Source organism: Choristoneura fumiferana, chromosome 18 (assembly GCF_025370935.1).
Source record: "Choristoneura fumiferana chromosome 18, NRCan_CFum_1, whole genome shotgun sequence".
In the NCBI taxonomy this organism is placed as follows: Eukaryota; Metazoa; Arthropoda; class Insecta; order Lepidoptera; family Tortricidae; genus Choristoneura; species Choristoneura fumiferana.
Genome location: NC_133489.1, coordinates 2,911,366 through 2,935,751, shown reverse-complemented (window position 1 = coordinate 2,935,751; position 24,386 = coordinate 2,911,366). Strand labels below are relative to the sequence as shown.

The following is a 24,386-nucleotide window of genomic DNA, read 5'->3' as shown; positions in this document are numbered from 1 at the left end:
GTTTATTAAAATAACGTAGAATGCATTTTTGTTAAACACTACTTAGTCCATCTTTAAATCTCTCCTAATCCTTTCTCTACTTTAAATTTCATGTGACATTATCAAATCAAATACATAACTGAAGAGTGACAGTTAGTAGAGTAGGCAGCCCTATCGCGCGTTTGTGTACCGGAGCCGGCGTAGGTAATTACATCAAGGACGCTGCCGAGACGGTATACTGCTCCTTTTTTATACTGTGACGGTGCATTCACGTACAGTCAGCAGAAGAAAGCAGCGGTTACGATGCTCAAAATGGTCTACGCACGGCTTATTGCTAAGATAATAAAAGAGTGCTTAGATCATTATTAGTGCTCACCACAAAAGTTAATATAATTGTGCTGCCGACTGTACCTACCTATTTAAAGCACTTTAAGTTACAAAACGAATACAAAAATCAACAACGCGACAGCTCAGTAGTATCTAGAGTCACTTCTTCCCCTTCTTCGCGGCAGGCGGTGGTGTGATCTTACCAGGAGGCGTGACCTTCCCAGGTGGCGTAGGAACCTTCCCGGGTGGTGATGTGCTCTCGGGGCCCGCCTCCAAATACTCCTTGACTTTGGTCTTTAGCTCCAAGTAGAGTAAGTTCTCATGATTCAGCTGGGGCAGGACGGACACGCGTTTGTCGGATTCCTGGATATATATAAAACCATTTAATTAATCCATTATAAAATAATTTTTACCTACATCCTACATTAAATCTCATTCAATTAAGAAAATCACAAAACAAAACCACACACACACATACTCGCTTAGTATACTATTAATCAAATCCCGGATCACTGAATTTTTGACAAAAAAAACATTAATTTCAAATAGTATTTATCCCCAACAGGTTTTTTTTTATTATCCTGCGGTTATTTGCAAGGCCTCGTCTTTGGATTTCCAACCCGCGCTAAATAAATCACAAAATAATACCCAGGTAGTGATGGTAGCTTAGCAGTATCATCATCATCATCATCAGCCCGAAGACGTCCACTGCTGGACAAAGGCCTCCCCCTTAGAACGCCACAATGAACGACAACTCGCCACTTGCATCCACCGGTTTCCCGCTACTCTCACTTTAGCAGTATGTAAAGATGAAATCCAATAGTAAATCCAAGGCTGTACTCGAACAAAAGGGTCATGTAACATTAAAACAAGTAATTGTCGAGTACTTAAATTATTTTAACTACAGACTATTGTTAAAATGAACATTAGTGGTTGTGCGTGTTTGGAATAGTAATTACTAGGGCCAAGGATGCGCTAGGTCAGTTAGCGATAACTCTAAGGAAGCACAGATTGCACATGTAAGGCTACTATGCCTAGTGCCCTCCACGAAGACGCGTGATTTTGTCAAAATTAGCCATTAATGACATTGTATTAAGGGGATCCCATGCCCCAATGACCTTCGATCTGAATTCCTTAGTTTTCTAATGTTTTTTGTAGCTAATTATATTAACAACAACGGTTTTAAGCAATATAGTATCCTATATTTACTTCAAAGTTCATTGTTTTCGAGATATTTGGCATCAAAGTTGAACAATTTTAGGCCAAAAAACTGGTCTTCTGGCCATAACTTTTGTGTTAATTAGTTTCAAATTAAAAACCTCGACCAGTTTTTAGAGACGTCAAAGACGAGCCCAAATATGTAGATTTCGTATACGTTAGATCTTTCACGTCAATAGAGATACGAAATAAGTGTTTTTTCAGACAATGTTTTAAAAAACCATACAAAATTAATTATTCCTTTTTTTCAAAATCCGGTAGACAAAAATGGAGATTAAAGGTTGGAGAACCGATAGCCGTTTGAGTTATAATTCTATCTGTAGTGCAAAAGTAGGAGATACGATTCAAAACTTGTCAGTAATCGATGAAAACCTCGGGTAGCCCTTTAAAAACCACGGCACGCGTCATCGTGAATGACTCTACCTAAACATAACGATTATTTCCACTTAAACACTCGAGATGTTTCGGTTTAAACCGTAAAGGTAAATTTACAAACAAGTTACTTACTATAACTTTATGATTGTTTTTTTTTGGAGTCTTTTTGTATTTTTTATTTCAACTCCTTGTTACTTTTACGGGTATCCCGTGAAACCATATCGAAAATACAAACTGAGACATGGATGCACAGAAAAACCAGAAAAAGAGACCAGCATTGGATATCGAACCCGGTCCTCAGCAATCCGTGCTGCGTGCTATAACCCCTACACCACTGCTGGACAGGAACCTAGACACGAATTTTTCCTAAACTTTAGGATATGGTTTCACGGGATACCCATAAAGTAACAAAATTGGGTGTTGAAATAAATAATACAAAAGACTCCAAAAAAACCAATCATAATTTGATTGCTTAGTAGCGACATCTCTTGTCTGGGTGAGTGGTTAGTTCCGAAAGAATGTGACGTCTCTCGACGAAACATAGATGTCGCTAGTGCTGCTGCTTAAGTAGCATAAGCAACCTGAGATATGTATGCATAAGAAAAAAATCGTGTCTAGATTCCTGTCCAGCAGTGGTGTAGGGGTTATAGCACGCAGCACGGATTGCTGTGGACCTGGGTTCGATTCCCAGTGCTGGTCTCTTTTTCTGGTTTTTCTGTGAATCCATGTCGGAGTTTGTATCTTCGTTACTATAATTTTTTTTTGTTTTTTTACTATCAAGCTTTTTACCTTGTGTAATATACAAAGCCATGGTGGCCTAGTGGTATGACCTATCGCTTCTCAAGAAGAGGATCGTGGGTGCAAACCCCGGCTCACACCTCTGAGTTTTTCGAAATTCATGTGCGAAATCACATTTGAAATTTACTACGAGCTTTACGGTGAAGGAACACATCGTGTGGAGACCTGCACAAGCTAGCGAAGCAATTCAATAGTGTGTGTGAAGTTACCGATCCGGACTGGACCCTACCCAAGCCCTCGCATTGTGTGAGGAGGCCTGTGCCCAGCAGTGGGACATATACGGGCTGGGATGACGAATATACAAAGCTAGATTAGACGTTGTCGTGGCCATGACCAAATCTTGATTTCAATCAATGTAGAATTGCGGAGTGTCAAAGTGAGGATAATCGTAAATTCTTATTCTAAATGCGAAAGATTGTAGGTGTGGCGTGCATACGTTGTGTTTGCATCTTTACATGCTATGGCCCAAGCCCTCTTGTCTGAGAGGAGGCCTGTGCCAGCAGTGGACGTATATAGGCTGGGATGGATGACGGTAAATGTTGTCTAACATCTAGGAAGTACACTGTACAGTCGAGTTTATAAAATTGTGGGCAAACATTTGATCAAAAATATCTGAACACGCTTCTACGTCGTTAACAATAGAGTCGTGTTCAGATATTTTTGATCGAAATTTCGCTTACAAGTTTATGAACTCGCTCGACTGTACCACAATCGCAAATAGTTTTTAGCCATGTTGACGCTTCACGCTTTTGTTTGCATGACATTGTCCTATTACTAGTTCTGTGCTCATTCAAATACCGTCTTCAGGACGATGACGTAATATGTCTTCTTGTGCTCGAACTGCTCCGTAGCATAGGCATAAGTCTTCAGTTGGAACAGCCCCATGAGGGCACCACTGTCGTCGCACAGGTCGAAGGATGTGAAGGTTCCCAGCTTGCACTTCTTGCGGATATACTCGAGCATTATGCGCACCTGAGAACAAAGATTTTATCGTAGTGAAGAAAATAGAAGACCCAATGGCACTTGTCACATTTCGAAGAAACGATTAACTATTAACTATTTTCTCGCTCAAGAAAAGAACAATAGATAATCCTGTGTCAGTAAAAGAGATGCACATAATGTAGTTGATAAATCATAATTCAACAAGCTCGTTCGCGGCCAAAATGTGTTCGCTAATTTGATTTTGACATAATTCGTATTTGCTAGTCAAGTCCCTTAGGGAACATTCAACCGGTTTATTTCTTCCCGTAGCCCGGGCGTGTCTGTACATAAGCGTACCTCTACCTAATGTGTTGTAATTTTTCATTACATGTTTTTAGTTCGTTTAAGATACTTATACGATTTTTATACAAAATTGTATTTTATGAACACTGAGATCTTGTTTATATAGTCTTTTTGATCTTCTTATGAACCTGTTTAACTTAAGATATTTTTTTAATTTATTATGACTTTCAAAATTCACTGATCTAGACTCAAAAGTAGTGTCCTTGGTCAAATCTATTACAACCGTTGACCCAGAAGAACCTGTTGCCGGTCGTGTTGAGAGAGACGTTTGGTGCTGGCATTATTTCGTCATACAGCCGTTAGGTGTTCTCGGCTTCTTGGCGTTTAATCTGTTCGCTGGCTGTTCACACTGCCGGCGAGATCTCTCTCTCTCTCTATTATCGCCCTTCGCACTCATATCGACTAGCTCATAGCCCAGCTCTGACAAGGAAAAAGTGTTTACAGGGCAGTTAGGGTTCACCAGCAAAGTCTTCTCCAGTGACAGATCCATTTCAGAGGAACTCCGTCGAAGTATGGACGTTGATAACTCCGGCGCATCTTTGTACACTACGTTGATAAACATGTTGATGTTGCTGATTTTAACAGCTAACAAAAAGTCTTTTGTGGTCGTTTGTTAACAAAACCCACTTGACTTTGAAGTCTTGACATGTTGTCTATTGTGACGTTTTTTACCAAACTTTTTTGTATAACAAGGAAGCCGATCAACCTAGCTGGCAAAATTTTCCAGAAGCCATTCATTATAAAAAAAGAAGCCCATGTATGTTTAGATGTATGTTTGTTAAAACGTCCCACTATGATGTAAAAGAGCTGTGCCCGCCTTTATATTTAAAGTCGATGATGATGGACTACCCAATAATTCCTTTAATTCATTCTAAACAACATAATATCCGCAACAGGCTTCGTCAACAAAACAAATTGTAAATCTGCAACATGCTTCGTCATTACTCTAACCTAACCTCAAAGCTATCCCCAGACCGATGTTATCCAGACCCAACAAGAACACTACAATAAGAAGTGGATAAAAATCCAGCTCAAATATTCTGTTACCTACACACCATAGCCATAAGTGAAACTAATATAAACGTATTAAAAACTTCTAGGTATGCTAAATTTGAATTGAAATAAGTGTATTCCAATTCTCCACGGCAGTTCCATTGGGCGTAGTAATCAAGGCTCCGAAGGTCCAACGTTACGTGTTAACTCCACCTAATGGGCCGCGTGAGCTGCTTTCGCAACTCAAGAGATTAACAATAAGGAAAAACAAGCGACTGTCGATCTTGCGCCAAGATCACTGGTTTAAATTTAAAAACTGGCCAAGTGTGAGCCGGACTCGTGCATCGATTGATCTATACGAATCTGTAGGTATCAAGAAATATCCAGTGTTAGCAGAGCCCCTCTCCTAAGCAAAATTTACAGTGTGTGATCATTTATGAATAAAATAGAATAGAATAGAAAATTATTTATCGTTTTTCGTTTTTGTGTTACAATTATTGTCCTAGTAAGGGTGTGTGCTTTGAGCGTTTATACCTGCTGAACTGGCAACGTTGCATTTTTGTTAGTTTTTCTCGATTATTCCATAAAAATTGAATGAAAATTAATAATGTTGTCTGATAGAACACTTTTTAATATATAAGTTAATGTGTCTAACTCCAATAATTATTCGTTATAGACTTTTATTTTCTTTAAAAACCGGTCATAAACATTAATTCGTTTTTAAGAAATATAAAAGTCTATCTATAATTATTGAAGTAGACACATTAACTCATATATTAAGAAGTGTTCTATCAGACAACATTATTAATTTTCATTAAATTTTTATGGAATAATCGAGAAAAACTATCAAAAATGCAACGTGACCAGCTCAGCAGGTATAAACGCTCTTAATGCAATAATGTCTTAAAGATCTATACATTTAATATAATAATATGTCGTGTAGCTGAAGCTTGTTAGCGCAGCTCACAAGGTTTAACATCGCGTCATGATTTACTATTATTTTAAAAGTGGTTCCCTCGAGGGCATGCATCTATCTGTGAACCTGCATACTAATACTTGTTGATATTATGAATGCGAAAGTGAATTTGTTTGTTTCTCTTTCACGCCTTAATTATCGAACCAAATGCCATGACATTTGGCATACATCATTATATTAGAAGACCGGAACAGATACATTATATCCCGAAAATTAGATGTGTGATAAACGTATTCTTCGTAGACAAAGTCGCGGGCAACAGCTAGTAGGTCATGTTTTTGAACTAATATGATCAAATCCTATTTTCAATTATGCACTCAGTCTCAAAAAAGTCGCATAATTTTTTAAAGTAATAATGGTGATGATTGTCATAACTTTTCTGGCAAAAAAATAATGGCAAACAATACATTTTGACAAACGTTAGGTAAGAACATTATTATTTTCAACAATTATGCGAGTTAATTATGTATACCCTTTAAACACACATGATTAATTACTTTCTTTACCAAAACAAAATCGCTTCAACAACGCGATCGATCCGCAAAGGTCAATCACTGGCCGACGTCCTTGACCGCAAAACGCGTTGCGTTCACATTTCAACCATTTCCCAACGAAGGAATCTAACCAAACGTTTCATATTTCATAAGATAGGTTGCAACAACTGAGCGCGCAACTACTCTGAAAACGCTCAGTAGTTCTAAATAAACAGCCGCACGAAATGCACGTGCGATAACGATAAACGATATCGGTCAATCGGATACGGAACAAGATCGAGTCGAACACAAACATCGAATCGAAATAAAAAACAATCGACAGTCGAGTACAGTTTAAAAACAATTGCCAGCAGAAAACGAAACAACAAAAGACGATAAAACATCTGAGTAACTGCAAAAGTAACAACGGATAAGGAAGCAATTTTCTCAGGCTACAAGCATAATACTTCTTCATATGGTGCCTCTCCAACTAATGAAAGTTGCCAATCAGCTCAGCATACGAGTATTTCTATCTTTGGTAAGGCATCCTGTGCATTCAAGAAATATTAGAAAATTAATTCTGGAAATCTAAGATAAATATAAAATTCAGCAAACGCTAACCACATTGAGAAGCGATGTGAAACCAAGGATGGGTCTATCAAGTGTGTCAAGTCTTTTCACCCATGGGGTCGCAGCATGGCCGCCGCCGGGCCCCATCCCCAGCTCCTTCCAATTCCACCACCAGGGCTCTAACTTCGCCATATTCCTGATATTCTTCGCTCTCTGCATGATGGAGGTGGTAGTTCTTAGGATCATCACGGAGGAACAGGCCAGGAGCGAACGTGGGAGGAGTGTCACTTCCATGTGGTTCGACTTGGATGAAGAATGATGTGATTGTTGTGATGTAATGTGATGTGCAATAGTGATAATAAATATAATGTTATAATGATAAGTTGATAAAGTGGATGAAGGCTCAAGAAATCTTTGATTGGCTCAAATATTCGTACAAATTAGATATTATTATAGCATTACAAATTAAACTTTTTATTCCTATTAACTTTGGGCTTAGAATATATAGCGTGTCAAACGATCGTATAGTACAACAGGCCAAAGTATTGATTCTCAACAGCGTTAAAAATCAGAATTGTTGATCGAAAGAAAGAAAATGTCATTTTGTCATTTTTTTGTCACAGGTAAGGTCCGCCCGGATTGCTACCACCGTCTTGCTCGCTAATCCTGCCGTGAAGCAACATGCTTGCACTGTTGTGTTTCGGCGTGGAGAGTAAGACAGCCGGTGAAATTACTGGCACGTGATGACTTGAGGCATCCCATCTTAGGCCGCTAGGTTGGCAACGCATCTGCAATCCCCCTGGTGTTGCAGGTGTCTATGGGCGGTGGTGATCTCTTACCACCAGGAGACCCACTTGCTCGTTTGCCATCCAGTGGAAAAAAACATGTCCTAATATTTAACATGATTCCAATTGAAAAACCATTTAAACTCTATTTACGAGAATAATGGACACAAAAAGGGCAGTTGGTTTGAGACAAAGTTACGAATTGCTTTGCACCACTTATATTCTACCAGAACCTTAGCCCTCATCTAAAACTAAACTTAAATATTAAATTGACTTAGGGAGAAAAATAGCTTATAACAAGTACCTACACACAAAATAATGCACAATCGGTAACAATAAAAATAGCGAAACAAGAATTATTGTCGGTCCACTACAACGCACGCAAAATTTCCACTGTTGATAACATCGTGCCTCGCGGTAAACACATAATAGAAGCTTAACTGGCCACATGTTAATATAGCTGTCATAGATGATTCCATGGAGACTCAGAAGAATTGGATAGTATCCTGGATAAAAAAATCCGTCCATTAGGCTGCCATTCCACTAATAATGGGCGAGGAATCTTTTTCATGAATGACAGCGGTATTTTGACATTACTCATTAATTTAATTCATTCTCCTTTTATGCAATCAAGTTCTTCATGTAGCTGTGTGTGTAATCATTGACTTCAACTCTCGTGGCACTACCTATACCATGGCAGAGTGGAGTAGCAACGTGAAACATCGGAATTATTCACACTACAAGGAAACTGAAACACATACCAACCTTTTCATAATCAATTTCGCTGTGATTACTTTGGCAAATGTATTAGGATGTGAACATGACATTAGTAGCACAAAGGTTCTACCCTGGTACTTGATTCAGTTTCCTTGACCGTAAATCATAGTAAAAGAACTAAGTACTTACAGCGGATAATCCCAAAATTGACCAATCATAAATAAATAAATAAAATAAATAAATAAATATCATGGGACACTTGACACCAATTGACCTAGTCCCAAACTAAGCAAAGCTTGTACTATGGATACTAGGCAACGGATAAACATATTTATATAGATAAATACATACTTAAATACATATTAAACACCCAAGACCCGAGAACAAACATTCGTGTTATTCACACAAATATCTGCCCCGGCCGGGATTCGAACCCAGGACCTCAAGCTTCATAGTCAGGTTCTCTAACCACTTAGCCATCCGGTCGTCAAAATCATAGGTAATACAACCCTTCTCGACGGTAGTAGAATTCCCTTTCTATATGAGACAGCGTCAATGTCTCAATGAACATTGTGGGCCGGTTCAAGGTCGCGGGCCGTCCTTGAAAGGTTACTTGCGCAAACGCATGTGAATGGGCCGAGCGGGTTTTGTTATTCATGGCCAGCTTTACGATGCGTTTGCTTGTGCGTAGTTATTGATACATTGTTTGTTTGAGTGTTAAGGTCTCTACCGTATATCATACACATACCATGAGCCTTCTTCGCAGTCGGGTAAAAAGTATGAGACTATGCCACAAGCACGTTTCCTAACCAACAGTCGCCGTCGCGTGTCATTTATCAGCGACAGATAAATCGTTCGCGATATTCGCTCGCTGATCATAATTATTATGTCAGCTATTAAAATATCTTGAACTAGCGTTTACCCGCGGCTTCGCACGCGTAAATCATTAGATACAGCAGTTGAATTGAAATTCCGGGAATTTATTAAATGCTCGTGGGAATTCCCTAAAATTACATCGTGGTTTTCATTGACGTTAAATAAATACACTCATGCCAAATTTCATGACTCTAAACCCAGCGGTTGTTCCCGTGGGAACATCGGGATAAAAAGTAGCCTATGTTTTATTCCAGATGTTCAGCTACCTACATACATACCAAACTTCATGACTCTAACCCTAGCGGTTATTATTTAGAGATTTTATCCCTATCCCGTGGGAGTATCGGGATAAAAAGTATTCTATGTTTTAATCCAGGTTATAAACTAACTTTTAGCCAAATTTCATCCAAATCCGTCCAGCCGTTTCAGCGTGAAGAAGTAACAAACATACTCACTCACTCACTCACAAAATTTCACATTTATAATATTAGTAGGATAAAAAAAATTGTATGCGCTTAACATTTCGTTCCTGACACGTTGCTATTACGTTCATGGTATGATACGGTGTAGTGGGTAGATACCTTTATATTTAATACCACAATCGGGACTTATCACGCTAATAACATAGTAAAAGGGAAGTAAGTCCACTCCGACCCTTTAGGAGACTTAACTGCCTACACCGGCGCGGAGGCTTAGGGTTGTCGACGTCTATTTTAGATTTATTACCTACCGGCAAGTAATTTTAAGAATAAATATAAGAATAATTTATTCGCTATTCGCAAAAACAGTTTTATAGTGGGTACACAATTACAAGTGTATGACAAGAAAATAAATAAAAGCAAGTTTTTAGTACGCAAGTTAACTTAAAATTTTCTTATGTCTGTGTCTAGAGAAACCAGACAGATTCTATGTCGTTATATTATTATTATTATTATTATACTAAATTTAAAAATATTATTTATAAATTCGCCGGAATGGTGATGGCGACTGTGTAGGTACATACTACTCATGTTTACCTACACATAATACTATAACTATACTAGCTGTTGCCCGCGGCTTCGCCCCCGTATAGTTTATTTTTTTTTTAAATCTTCTTTTATAAGAACCTTTTCCTGACAATAGCAAAAACAACAAAAAAAGAATTAGCGAAATCGGTCCAGCCGTTCACGCTTGATGCCGTGACCAAGGGAAATAGGGATTCATTTTTTTTTATTACATAAATAATAAAAAAAAGTTTATAGATAGGTAGGTATCTATTATCTTTTTATGTGTCCTTGCACAAAACTATTACACTACACTTATATACTTCTAATTTACAACTATACCTAATACAAAAAATACGTAAGTACGAGTACGGGAATGTAAATGGTGATCATCTCGCGAAGCGAGCGCAAGACGAGCGAGCTAAAATCGAAACGTACGGCACCGACAGCAGCGCAGCCCTGACTAAAGAAAACTTAATCCTCCTTAAATTATCTGTGTGCGTGCGGCGGGTGCGTGCATGAATAGAAGGCACATGAGTGGATTGCTAAAGTTGAAATACTTAAAAGGTGTTTTTGTTTGAATAAAAATAAATAAAAGATAAGGTAAGTGTACGGAAATATTTGATAAAAAATTAAAAAACATTATTATATTATGGGATTATATTTCTTGGGTTTTTTTCTGGGATAGATATTGTCTGGGTTAATTTTGTATAAAAACTTTTTGTATAATAATATCCTATTCGAATCGCTTCCAAACATCGTCATACAACTGCCATTGATATAAACACATTAATTTACTCTCTTTGGCTTACACCCAAAGGTTATTTGAGCAAATGAGCTGATTTACATAATAAACCAGTATTCCTATCTTTTGTTTTGTTATTTTATCTTGTTTCCCTTTCTCACAAAACAAATTCACTCGTAGCATAGTATAGTGTAGTATAGTAGTGTAGTAAATGGAAAACAAAATATTACCAAAGTACGTATAATAGTGACATAGTTTTCGTATGCTATCTGTTTCCCAAAACATCCTTTCCTAAAGCGCCCTAAGACATTTGCAACCCTTTACAATACTCTCGTACGTTCACGCCTTGAGTACTGTAGTCAGGTGTGGAATCCTTCATACCAGGTCCATATTGATCGCCTAGAAAAGTTACAGCGCTCCTTTACTCGATATATGGCTTAAGACAGGGTTTCTCAAACTTATGGCTCCACGTACCCCTGTTAAAGTTTCTAGACGACAGCGAACCCCTACCTACTAAAATTGACTGTTGGAGAAACTAAGGTTATGTTTATTTCAATCATCATCATAATATAATGTACCTATATTATTTATTTCAATAAAAGGTAACAAATATAGGTAAGAATCATCTTGCCGACGAAAATACAAACTGAAACAAACAACAACAAATAAATAACAAATTTGGAGTTGAAATAGAAAAAACAAAAAGACTCCAAAAACCAATCTTAATCATCTTGCTAGTCTTGCAGCCTGGTGGTTTTTGGAGTCACGTAAACCTTGTCGCGAACCCCCTACCGTCGAATAGCGTAGGGGTTCGCGTACCCCACTTTGAGTAACCCTGGCTTAAGACAACACTAAAGGCATCGGAAAGCGCACAAGTTATGCTGGCAGGCTTGAGCATTTTGGCTGCGTTCTCTCCAGCCAAGAAGGGAATACTTGGATCTTGTTCTGCTTCATAAAATAATAAATGGTGATATCCAAGAAAGTGGTATCCTGGAAAACCTAAGTTTTGCCGTCCCGAGAGTCAATATTAGACCGTCACGATCACCTTACAATGAACATCAGAAAATATACAACCTTGACGTCTACTCCGATAATGTTACTAGTTGGAGGCGTAAAATGCTTCTACCAATCAAATCACCAGTTAGTAATATTAAATAATAGTTGTATCTGTTTATACATTTTGTTTTTAGTTGTGTATTGTTAATGTGATGTTGTTTACTGTCCATTCATTTCTCAGGGTAAATGTTGTTGCATGCCTGTCATTGAGGTATGGGCTAGGCGAGGTAATATTAATTTTAATAGACACACCAACAAAGTACACAGAGCGATTACATTTACAAATGTAATTGCAAAAGGTAAATGTAATTGCTCTGTACTTTGTTGGTGTGTCTATTAAATAAATAAATAAACATCTATTCCCATAACACTCGTTCCGAAATAACAGTTTCTTTAAACGGCCCAAAAACCCGTTTCTCGTAGAATCCGTGTCGAAAAATCCATTTCTGATAGCATCCGCCAATAGATCCCTTTGTCATCTCAACTGTAGCAATGCTTAAAAAATCAGTTTCTCATGTCATGCGTACGTATACGTCAAAACATTACTTTGTAGCATCGATGTGCCAAAAGATACGTTTCTCTTGACATCTGTTTACCCAAAAGATTCGTTTTAAGACACCGGTAAGATTTATCGTTATTAACCAGCACTGTTCACAGACCTTCATAATATTTTACTGTGGTAATGGATTTTTTCAACAAAACAACACCATTTTAATAAGCAACTCAGAAAGTCTGTTAAGTTGTTATTGAATTTTATTATTGTATGTATGTATGTATGTAAACTCTTTATTGCACATAAAAATAAAAATACAAATACACAGAGAGGAGAACAAAGGCGAGCTTATCCCTAAAAAGGGATCTCTTCCAGCCAACTTAATTAGGAGAAAACACTTGGACATATAGAGGATAAGCAGACAGTGAAAATTACGTGCGGTAAAGAGACAAAACAGAAATACTCAAAAGAGAGAAAATAAATACAACATTATACACACATCCAAAATACAAACGCAGCAACATAGATGTCGCTAATGCTGCTGCTTAAGTAGCAAGCAAAGTAGAAATAAGCAACCTGAGATATGTATGCATAGGAAAAATTAGTGTCTAGATTCCTGTCCAGCAGTGGTGTAGGGGTTATAGCACGCAGCACGGAATGCTGAGGACCTGGGTTCGATTCCCAGTGCTGGTCTCTTTTTCTGGTTTTTCTGTGCATCCAAGTCTCAGTTTGTATTTTCGATATGGTTTCACGGGATACCCGTAAAAGTAACAAATTTGGAGTTGAAATAAAAAATACAAAAAGACTCCAAAAAACCAATCATAATTATACACACATTACATTATTACATTATTCGTAACATTACATTTCGTATTATTGTTATTATCGTTACATTATTTTTATTGTGCGCATTATAGTCGATGAAATGTATAAATATTAAGTCAAAAACATGGTTTTTGTAACGTGCTGACTAGTTCACCTTGTCGCGCGTGAAGCAAGCGTTCCAAAAGACACGCGAGCACAATCATTGTGCAAAATGTTCTTAACTTTGCCTCAGTTAATGGTGCATAATACTCGTACTTATTTTATTGTGTACACACACAAGCTACAGAAACATCCATACGTGGTACACTCCTTGATAACCATCGACATCTATGTATATGTCGGCGGCCGATCGTAAAATCCGCCAGATCACGAAATTCCTAGGCATATCGTGAAATGCCGCCATTTCATGATTTGGCCAGTTTAGGCAGATCATGAAATTCCTAGGCATATCATGAAACGCCGCCATATCGGTTCTGGCACTTCGCCGGCCGCTGCCGCGGCACGCTCGCTTCGCTCGCTCGGCTCGTGCGTCGTGATCACAAATAATACTAACCACTCCTCGCTTCGCTCGTCGTACCTAAATTTTTCTATATAAATAAATAACAACTAGTGAATACTTTATTTATCAACAAAATACTAACCTCTAAAATACGGGCAGACGTCCATGTTTTTTTCATATTGTGCACAGAATCCGTTTGATTCACATAAAAAGAACGGAGCTGATGTTCAAAAGCTTCTTTTGCACTTCTATTTTGAATTCAATCACTAGTTTCGGTTTAAGGATCATTTTGTTGCGACGCCGACATTTTTCACGCGCTAAACAAACACGACCGGTCAGCTGGTCACGGCCGCCATTGCATACACAGCGCCACCAGTGGCCAAAAAAAAACTATTTTACGATGTGCCCGGTATAGAGCTAGGAATATCGTCGAATGCGTTGCTCTAATCGATCTGCCGTATTATTTCTCAGGCACATCGTGATATGCCTGGCCAACGTTTAGGCATATCATGAAATGGCGGCGTTTCACGATATGCCTAGGAATTTCGTGATCTGGCGGATTTTACGATCGGCCGCCGACATATAGACTGCACGTTCCTTACATCAAAACGGCGCACAAAATTTGTTCACAACGTGGATTTGTGAACCTTTCACTATAGTTTGTTGACGTCCATAATATTGCCGCGCGTTTTGTTCCAAACAGCCAGTGTTAACATTGGAATCGTGGATGTTGACATTTCGAGGGATGTTCAGTTTCGTGGTCATTTGGAGGAAAAAACTGAATTAGCTTTGAAGAAATTGGGAGTGCTTGGTAGAGCGGGATAGAATGCGTCTCGTGTCATCGTCTACAACTTTCATCATCATCATCATCATCTGCCGGAAGACGTCCACTGCTGAACACAGGCCTCCCCCTTAATGATGACCTAAATTGTTTGTAATTGTTTTTGTCTAATTTGTTTTTTTTTCTCGTATACCTATCTAATTTAATGTTCAATATATAAATATAATAGGTTAAGATCTGGCTTAATAGCCAATGTTTTTGTACGCCAACTGGCAAAACATAGTGCAACACGAAAAAAATGTAACATCTCTGTATTTATGCGGCCATCACCTATGTTTCACAAATAAAACACTTTTGACTTTGACTTTGACTTTGACTTTAGAACGCCACAATGAACGACAACTCGCCACTTGCATCCACCGGTTTCCCGCAACTCTCACGATGTCGTCAGTCCACCTGGTAGGAGGCCTACCAACGCCTCGTCTTCCGGTTCGTGGTCGTCACTCGAGAACTTTTCTCCCCCAACGGTTATCTGTTCTTCGAGCGATATGTCCCGCCCATTTGCCACTACAACTTTATAAAGCTCAAATTAGATCTCATATGGAATTAATACTGAGATAGGATCTCTAGAGATTGGATATCTGGGCTGGAGCACCTCAGTATCAACTTCTTTCATTTGACCGCATTCAACGAAGATCCGCTTGACCGGAAACTTTGAGGTGTAGAACCCCAAAATGCGATAAGTGTCAGTCTATAACCTTTGATAACATGAATATCTGAAATATTTACTTACACAAATTTCAGTTTGAACAATCACTGCATTTACATATTGTGAAACAAAATAAATTATCAATTCAATCCGTGGCGATGGTTCAAGTTTGTTGAGTTAAGTTAATTGGGTCATGAATACTCGTAGAGCTGCTTTTTACCACTACAGCAATGTTCCACAATGAGGGCTATCGCGTATGAATTCGCCGCTAGAGGCGCTAGTGTAGCGTGAGGTTTTCGAAATGTCAAATCTCATAGTTTTTGGGTGAGCTACGCGGGTTTATTTATAATTAGAATAATTTTGTGAATATTTCGCATTACATGAAATTAATTATGGAAATTATGCGTTACGGGCAATTAATGTCTGTGTTTTGACAGTTTTGTCTTTCGGAAACTTTTGTCCTCCCTTTTTTTTTCGAACAAAACGGGACTACGCAACACTGTGGTTGCTCGATATTTTATGGTACGGTTTTAAGGTGTATTAAATTTATATGATTTTAATCTACTTTGTTTTCACGCCCGTAATAACAGACTTTGAAAGCCACACTTTAAAACCTCACGCAACAGTGGCGCCATCTAGAAAGACAAAAAACGATAGCCCTCATTGCGATGGATACATGCCGCTTCCAACTGAAACAACTGGAGGTCTGTGAGGGGGGGGAGGTTTATATCCAACAGTGGATGTCCTGTGTCTGCTATGATAATGATGATGAACAAAGTTTACATAGGTACCTATAGTTGTCATTCACAATGACGCGTGCCGTGGTTCTTATTACAATGTCATTAATGTCTAATTTTGTCAAAATCACGCGTCTTCGTGGATGGCACTTACGCTGTTACGGCAGTAAAATTGTGTACCAAAATTCTATAATACTTTACTTGGTGTTAAAAATGCCAAAATCGCTATAGGTGTGCTTTAAAAATTCGAGGGTTGCCCTCAATTTCTCAAGCATTCCATGATCAGATCCTGACTTGGTGTCAATGGGACCACTTTGGAAGTATGTCCTTTAGAACTAAAAAAGAATTTTGAAATTCGGCCCACAATTGGCGGAGTTATCGCGTAACAAACATACAAAAAAAACACTCCTTTTTTGAAGTCGGTTGAAAAGGCACGTCAACATTGTTTACCCTTTTTCTAATAATACTAAAATAAAGAATTGAAGTAAAAAATACATGAGCAATCAGTAAAATACAAGGTAAAAAACTTAGACCCGAATTAAGAACCTCCTCCTTTTTTGATGTCGGTTGTTAACGCAATATTTACATTATAACTAACTATAACTAAACTAATAATCGAATCCTAAAATAAACGAAATAAAAGTGTGTCCAGAATAACTCTCACAAGAATATCCACGGCGGCACAAATACCGTTGCAAATGATCCGGCCAGTTTCCGAGTAAGTGCATTGTGCAAGCGACTGCGCCTGCGACGCCGACACGGTTGCAATCTGTGCAATTAACCAGAGACAATAATGGTGGAGCCACTGTCTGTAACGAACGTTAGAGAAAGATATTAGTGAAATGGAATTACTTTTGCGAAGATGTGATTTTCGGACTTTTTCCTTTATATTAATTATTATGCGACCTAACTTTTTACAACCCATTTATAAAGATTACCTTGTACTTATAAAAATAAAACTCCGAACTTTTGGTAAATTTTGCGGCATATATTTACACACAATATATACAAAAAAGAACATTACAAAAGCGAAGAGAAATAAAACTATAAAACTAATTTATTCTAAACTTAAAACTTATATTTACAAATATCAAATAGATAGCCACTTAGTCAATTTTCGTAACGATGAAATAACGTTACAGTAAAACAATGTGAAAGCAAACCTACCTAACAAAAACACATTCCAATTGACTCACGCAGTATAGCGGCTATTTGGTCGAGTGCGCTCGCTGCCGGTATTACACCGCTGTGAATGACGTCATAATTATACTATGAAGGAATAGGAAAGGTATTTTTATTTTAGCCATTGCTGGGTGTTGTAAGCTATAGCTCAAGTAGATGTTGCATACTACATGGTTCTTGCAATCGTTAACTTTTGGAAATACTACCTTTTGCCCGCGTCTTCACCCGCGTGAAGGTTATCGCGCGCTGTTCCCTCGGGAACTGCAGGGCTACTACGAAACTCGAAACTCGAAGTTCGTGTCGTGCGGTCCTTCTCGCTCTCGTATTAAATAGTATAAGTGTCAGAGGGACCGCACGACACGAACTTCGAGTTTCGTAGTAGCCCTGCTGTGCATTTTTCCGGTATAAAAAGTAGCCTATGGCACTCTCTGGCCCATAAACTGTCTCTATCCCAAAAATCACGTAGACACACAGACACACACAGCAGTCAAACTTATAACACCACTCTTTTTGCGTCGGGGGTTAAAAATGAACCTATCTTTCAAAAGGCTGGCAACCTGTGATAGGTACTCGTGTTGCGGGTGTCCATAGGCGATGATTGTTTCCCATCAGGTGACCCTCGTTTGCCTCCTTTAATGTATATACAAGATGTTAATTAAATAAATGAAAACCTCAGACACTCCAAAAACATTTTTTCATTTAAATTTAGTTGATTGCATTTATTTTTGAATACTTACCTTCATTATTTTAAAAGATATTCGTATGTTTTGCTAATTCAGTAATTATAAATAAATAAATATCATGGGACACTTGATACCAATTGACCTAGTCCCAAACCAAGCAAAGCTTGTACTATGCACACTAGGCATATATAGATAAATACATATTAAACATCCAAAACCCGAGAACAAACATTAATATTATTCATACAAATATCTGCACCGGCCGGGATTCGAACCCGGGACCTCAAGCTTCGTAGTCAGGTTCTCTAACCACTTAGCCATCCGGTCGTCGAAGCTCCATTTCTAACTCTACACTCATAATTTGTATTTTTGTGTTGCTCTTGACGTTTTTAGAAGAAAATCGCACATTGACAGCAAGACGGCCAGTATTCAATTATCAAAATAGTATGCAACCTTGCCATATTTAACCAGTTGACAGTCCAAAAGCAGCCCAACGATACCATGGTATCCAAAACCAAAATGCTTCAACCCGTCCGTGGATACTTTGGTGTCGTAAAGTTTAACCTTGATCAATTCAATGGTGTGTGTGAAGTTCCCAATCCGCACTGGGCCCGCGTGGGAACTACGGCCCAAGCCCTCTCATTCGGAGAGGAAGCCTGTGCTCAGCAGTGGGAAGTATGATGATGAAAACATAGTGTAATCGATTCTACTCCCGATTCTGAGAAAACTACTTTCCGGTTTTCAGTTATTTAATTAACATCTTGTATTAATGTCTGATGGTTTTATTCTAGGAACGAGAGGCCGAGGGCTAGCTTGCGCGGCGCGTGCGACGTGTGCCCCCGATGCGGCGGCGACTCCCTGGGCGGGCCCGTGCCTTGCATCTGTCCTCGTCAAAGGTAATTTAGAGGCGTACTTTGCTTACCCTCAACAACATCTGCTATCTGGCTCTACTCCTGATGGTAAGAGATCACCGCCGCCCATAAACATCTGCAACGCCAGGGGTATTGCAGATGCGTTGCCAACCTAGAGGCCTATGGGATACCTTAAGTGCCAATTTCACCGGCTGTCTTAGTCTCCACTCTGAAACACATCAGTGCAAGCACTGCTGCTTCACGGCAGGATTAGCGAGCAAGATGGTGGTAGCAATGCAGGTGGGCCTTGCTTGAGTTAGAAACGTGTCAGGTGACGTGGTGAGGATGGCTTTGAATTAATGAATGAAAAAGTATTTATTTGACATAATTTTTACATAGGTTTTTTGTACATAGCCCTGCAAAACACACAGTTTGTTGCAGGATACAGTCTCTATAAAATATAAAATAATGTAAGTATAATTTATTCTTACGTAAACATTATAATTTTGTTACAACTTGATTATGGAAGAGTTTCTACAAATACTTAAGGCCTTTTTAAATTTATTTTTTGCAGTTTCTAGGCGGATGTTATCAGGTAAGCTGTTAAACAAATACGTTTGCTGTTACTGCTGTTATATGACATGTGTGTGTTCTTAAATCGTGGAGGTGGAGAAGCTACATGATCACACATTTGTTGCACAAACGTCGCTATCATAAAGGTCGCGGATGAATAAAGTAATTGTTTTTAGGTGTACAGTCACCAGCATTAATATCTGCCACAGCGGAGCGTGCAAAAATATCTGACACGTCCTTCCGGCCCTAGAAATAGAGTCGTATCAGATATTTATGCACGCTTGTTGTATCAGATATTGGTGCTGGTGACTGTACTCATACGTACCACCACAGAGTTGCAAATGCTTTACCTGATGACAAGAATCAAATAACCCTGAGCAGCGCAGCTCTTCACACATACTGTCTGACTGTTGATGAAGATTTGACATGCTAAATTGGCGCTAGGATCGTGAATGTCAAAGATGATAAAATAAGAGTATATTTTTTATCGAGGGACTAAACTAAGCCATATATACCCGAGGTGGTTAGCCACCCGAGCTTTAGCGAGGGTGTCTATTTATCCGAGGGTTTATATTGACTTTTAGTCTCGAGGTGAAAACTCTATTTTTCACTTCGATTGCGAGAAAAAAATAGTCATTTCTGTGAAAGAATTATTGCGTTACTTATTCCTCCAGTCATAAAACTTTCATAGGTTTTTAAATAAATCTTTCTAGATTTCGGTGGCAAAGATTATCAATTATGTCTTTTGCTCTTTGCTCGACATCGTAATTTTCACTACCACTTGACGACATTGTGAGAATAATCAAGTTATTTTAATCGTTTATGATTTACGTTCTACAACAATTTCAAAGTTTTCGCGGTAAATATTTTATTCCAACCAGGCACAAATATAACAAAACCGCATCGGCAAAATGTCCATACACAAACTGGAATAAATAGAATGACGCCACTATGCGGAAAAAGCATAGAACTAAGACCACGTAGACTAAGAACGTAACATTTTCGTCATGAAAATGGTCCACACACAATCTTATTTTATGCCAAAAACTAAGCAAGTACTGGCTGTTTGAGTTTATCTAATTCACTCGAAGTAAATAAAAAAAAATTGCTTTTACTCCCTAGGGACTAAAGTACTCACTTTACTCCTGCCTCGTAAGGCTATATTGACTACTTTTAGAGCATGAGAAGTGAAAAATAATTATTCGCCTCTCAACAGAATATTTGCACGCCTGCATGCAGGCTGAATACACTGAAACAAAAATATAAAATAAGACCTTCCTGTACTGTATTCTGGCAAATAAATACTTTAGACTTTTTGACTTTTGATGCATCTCATGATTCATGATGTGCCGGTTGACATCTTTGACATTTATGCTAAGTTTGTGATTGATTTAATAACTAACCAACCAATCGGATCTCACGATACTGACGCCATATGGAGATATGTTGTCAGATAAGATTGGTCTTTATTGCTTGCGGTGATCAATAAAGTATCGTATCGTTCTATATGACAGAAAAATATTTATTTATACCTACAGTCAAGTGCAAAGATATCGACACGGCCAAAGTTGCAAAAATATGTATACACGACTTTAAGCACTTAACATTAAAATCGTGTATACATATTTTTGTAATTTTGGCCGTGTCGATATCTTTGCAATTGACTGTACATACTCGATACACAGAAAAAAAATACATTAGAAGGAAACAGTACAAAAATAAACATTGAATAGCTCTCCCTTTTTTAATTCCAGGCCGGCGGTGAAGTTTGAGTCGGGCGCGTGGTTCCTCCGGCAGGTCCAGCGAGCCGCCAGCCTCATGCCCTGGTCCATCAGCACCGACAAACTGGAGCAGATCGGTTAGTACTCGCAATACCTACTGTCCTAGTGAAGTTGGATCACTCACAAGTGGAGACCGAGTGTTTGAAAAAAAGTTTTTTTTTATTCGACTGATGGAAAACGAGCAAGTGGGTCTCCTGATGGTAAGAGATCACCACCGCCCATAAACATCTACAGCACGAGGGGTATTGCAGACGCGTTGCCAACCTAGAGGCCTAAGATGGGATACCTCACGTGCCAGTAATTTCACCGGCTGTCTTACTCTCCACGCCGAAACACAACAGTGCAAGCACTGCTGCTTCACGGCAGGATTAGCGAGCAAGATGGTGGTAGCAATCCGGGCGGACCTTGCACACCACCTGCAGAAAATACTTCGGGATACATTTTCATAATTGGTTTTATTTTTATTTTTAAAGACCTAAATGGACGAGCAAAACATGAAGGACATGATGAAAAAAGAGAAGGACGGCACCAAATAGTTTGGTAGGAAGGTACACATAGATACATACAAAATTTGATTTATATCTGCTTTTTTTTAAACCCTTGATCCAAAAGTGGGCTGTTGTAAGTTTGACGGATTTTGGATGCGGTTTTCACGTGAAAGCGAGTTTGACCCCATCTGGACTTTTCATCAGGTGATATAGAGGTCAATCACGGGTCAGATTTATGTAAAAAAAGTTTCGTTGCGGTGATTCTAAGCTATTTTTCATTAAAATTGGTTCAGCTATTTTTTTTAAATACTGAGCTTTGAAATGACAATGTTGTGTTTGAAATGATAATGTAATGTGTGTTTCTGTATACCTACCTGTTTTATGTATCGCTTATACTATTTGTGGAGTACAATAAAAACTGAATGAATTAATGATTTAGTTGTATAACATAATAGGTAAGTTACAGAGATTTTTAAGATTTAAGGGATTCTCTATGTTTTGCCGGTAGGCGCACAAGTATTTGTTTAATTAAAACATTAATATATATAAACCTACTTAAATTTAATTGTTATGTTAGAAATTAAAGTAAATATATCAGAAAATCCAAATTAGTCCAAAACAATATACATAATTTTCGAATGTATACATCATCAACATTTGAGTCGTATATTTATATCGTATTGTACTCGTATTGTTGGGGATTCCCACGCATCTTAGCTGTAAATCAAAATATTCTCATCTTTTCAGAGGAGGAATGTGAGCTCGAGAGCCCGGGGCCTGCGGAGGCAGGGCGCGAGCTGCGGTCGGTGCGAGAGTTCTTGGAGGCCCTTTCTGCCAGGCTGGCGGGGGGGCCTTTGGAAGCCGCTAGCGTAGCACCACTGTACGACCATCCTGCTTGTAAGTACTGCCTACCTTCTGCTTTTCCATTTAAAACAGGAGCTCGGAGCACAGATAGACTGTCGTCGCCACACTGACGCTGCAAGAGGGCGGTGAATAGGTAAAGCCGGGGAGTGTTCCAACCACCGCGTATTTTGTGCCACCAGGTGTGTATGGCCGTCTTCATAGCATTGTTACTAGTTTAAGTTTATGGAGAAATTTGTTGACTTTGGTAGTATCGAAGATTCGAGAGTTGAATCGCTTTACGGTACCCAGATAAAGTACGGCACGGCATTCATCTATCGCTCCCAGTGACCGCGGAAGTTGTGAGCAGAAGGAGCCAAATCCGACTACTAACATCAAGGAAGTCGTAGACTTTTGTAAATTTTGCTATTCAATAAGATAGGTCTGTTTCGTAGCGAGTGTAGTAATAGATCGAGCTTAATAATATTTATTATAATAATGACAATCATTGGTAGTAGTTAATGAGGGCTATCGTTTTTTGTCTTACTAGATGGCGCCACTGTTGCGTGAGGTTTTTAAGTGTGGCTTTCAAAGTCTGTTATTACGGGCGTGAAAACAAAGTTTAGATTAAAATCATATTTAATACATCTTAAAACCGTACCTACCATAAAAATATTAAGCAACCACAGTGTCGCGTAGTCCCGTTTTGTCCGGATAAAAAGGAAGCACAAAAGTTTCCGAAAGACAAAACTGTCTCAAAACACATACATTTCATTGCCCCGTAACGAATAATTGCCATAATTAATTTCAGGTAATGCAAAACATTCACAAAATTACTCTAATTATAAACCCGCGTAGCTCACCCAAAAATTATGAAATCTGACATTTTGGAGACCTCATGCTACACTAGCGCCTCTAGCGGCGAATTCATACGCGATAGCCCTCATTCAGCCACGCCCGAGAGGAAGACCGCAAATGCGTTGGTGACTGGCGCCAACTAAGTGGTTGGAAACTGCTCAAGACCGGAACAGATGGCATAAGCTGAAGGAGGCTGAAGAAGAAGAGAGCCCTCATACCATCTTGCGCAAAATTGTACTACATTTAAACCTTAATGTGTGCTTTCTATCCTAAATGATCATCTAGAGTCATATCCTTAATTTACTTAATATCGTACAGAAACGATCTTCTAGCCTACTTTATCACCATCACCGTTCTAGATGTAGGCATGTTCGAGCGTCACCATCCAGGTCTACGCAACACGTTGACAGCACTCGCCACCGCGCTACGAGACGCGCTGATACGTAAGAGGCATGATGGCATATGGTGTAGTGATTGTTGCATGATGTGATATGGTAGTGTTGGACACTGATGAGGCGTGTACACAGTGGGTAGTCGCATGTTGTGTTGTTGTATTTTACGCACTGTCACAGAATATATAATAGTACTAACGTACAGAATGGCCACGCTCCGCCCCGCACCGGTTCGAGTTACTCCACCCCTCAAGCGCAGATTGCAGGAAAACCGCAGGAAAGCAGTCGGGTGCGCAACGGGATTTATGTCGGCCGCACGGCACTAAGTACTTCCTTTTTCTAAATAAATAATGATTTCTGAAATTATCGCGATTATTCCATGAAATAACTACCTACCGAATATTTCGTTTAAGTTTGTACTCGTATATCTATTGTAGTTGATAATAACAGACACATTTTAATTAGGATTAAAAAAATAGGTAAGATTAACGATTACATTGATTTGCACTATCTAAGCCATACCTACATATGTCATTAGT

General features: G+C 38.8%; 3 protein-coding genes across 3 annotated transcripts; 2 read left to right on the top strand and 1 right to left on the bottom strand.

Annotated features, from left to right (window-relative positions):
* Window positions 1-13: 13 nt before the first annotated feature.
* Window positions 14-4,584, bottom strand: LOC141438236 (uncharacterized). The gene is made up of 3 exons (XM_074102028.1): window positions 4,442-4,584; window positions 3,496-3,669; window positions 14-669 (listed from the first exon to the last, which is right to left on the bottom strand). Exons 1-3 carry the CDS (start codon window positions 4,541-4,543, stop codon window positions 466-468), a joined length of 480 nt encoding a protein of 159 aa, XP_073958129.1. The 5' UTR covers window positions 4,544-4,584; the 3' UTR covers window positions 14-465.
* Window positions 4,585-6,588: 2,004 nt separating this feature from the next.
* On the top strand, window positions 6,589-9,406 carry LOC141438246 (uncharacterized). The gene has a single exon (XM_074102043.1). The coding sequence runs from the start codon at window positions 7,073-7,075 to the stop codon at window positions 7,310-7,312; it is 240 nt and encodes a 79-aa protein (XP_073958144.1). The 5' UTR covers window positions 6,589-7,072; the 3' UTR covers window positions 7,313-9,406.
* A 6,296-nt stretch (window positions 9,407-15,702) lies between these two features.
* LOC141438427 (uncharacterized) lies at window positions 15,703-23,945 on the top strand. The gene is made up of 5 exons (XM_074102292.1): window positions 15,703-15,716; window positions 18,856-18,960; window positions 21,243-21,346; window positions 22,505-22,654; window positions 23,815-23,945. The coding sequence occupies exons 1-5, from the start codon at window positions 15,703-15,705 to the stop codon at window positions 23,943-23,945; spliced, it is 504 nt and encodes a 167-aa protein (XP_073958393.1).
* Window positions 23,946-24,386: the final 441 nt, after the last annotated feature.

Excerpts from the sequence above, each read along its gene's own strand:
- LOC141438427 (XM_074102292.1), top strand. Across the intron at positions 18,961-21,242 it reads TGCATCTGTCCTCGTCAAAG|GCCGGCGGTGAAGTTTGAGT; the intron begins GTAATTTAGAGG and ends TTTTAATTCCAG. Across the intron at positions 21,347-22,504 it reads CGACAAACTGGAGCAGATCG|AGGAGGAATGTGAGCTCGAG; the intron begins GTTAGTACTCGC and ends TCATCTTTTCAG.
- LOC141438236 (XM_074102028.1), bottom strand. The coding sequence starts at position 4,543 with ATGTTTATCAACGTAGTGTACAAAGATGCGCCGGAGTTATCAACGTCC. Across the intron at positions 3,670-4,441 it reads CACTGGAGAAGACTTTGCTG|GTGCGCATAATGCTCGAGTA; the intron begins GTGAACCCTAAC and ends CTTTGTTCTCAG. Across the intron at positions 670-3,495 it reads ACGTCATCGTCCTGAAGACG|GAATCCGACAAACGCGTGTC; the intron begins GTATTTGAATGA and ends ATATATATCCAG.
- LOC141438246 (XM_074102043.1), top strand. The coding sequence starts at position 7,073 with ATGGGTCTATCAAGTGTGTCAAGTCTTTTCACCCATGGGGTCGCAGCA.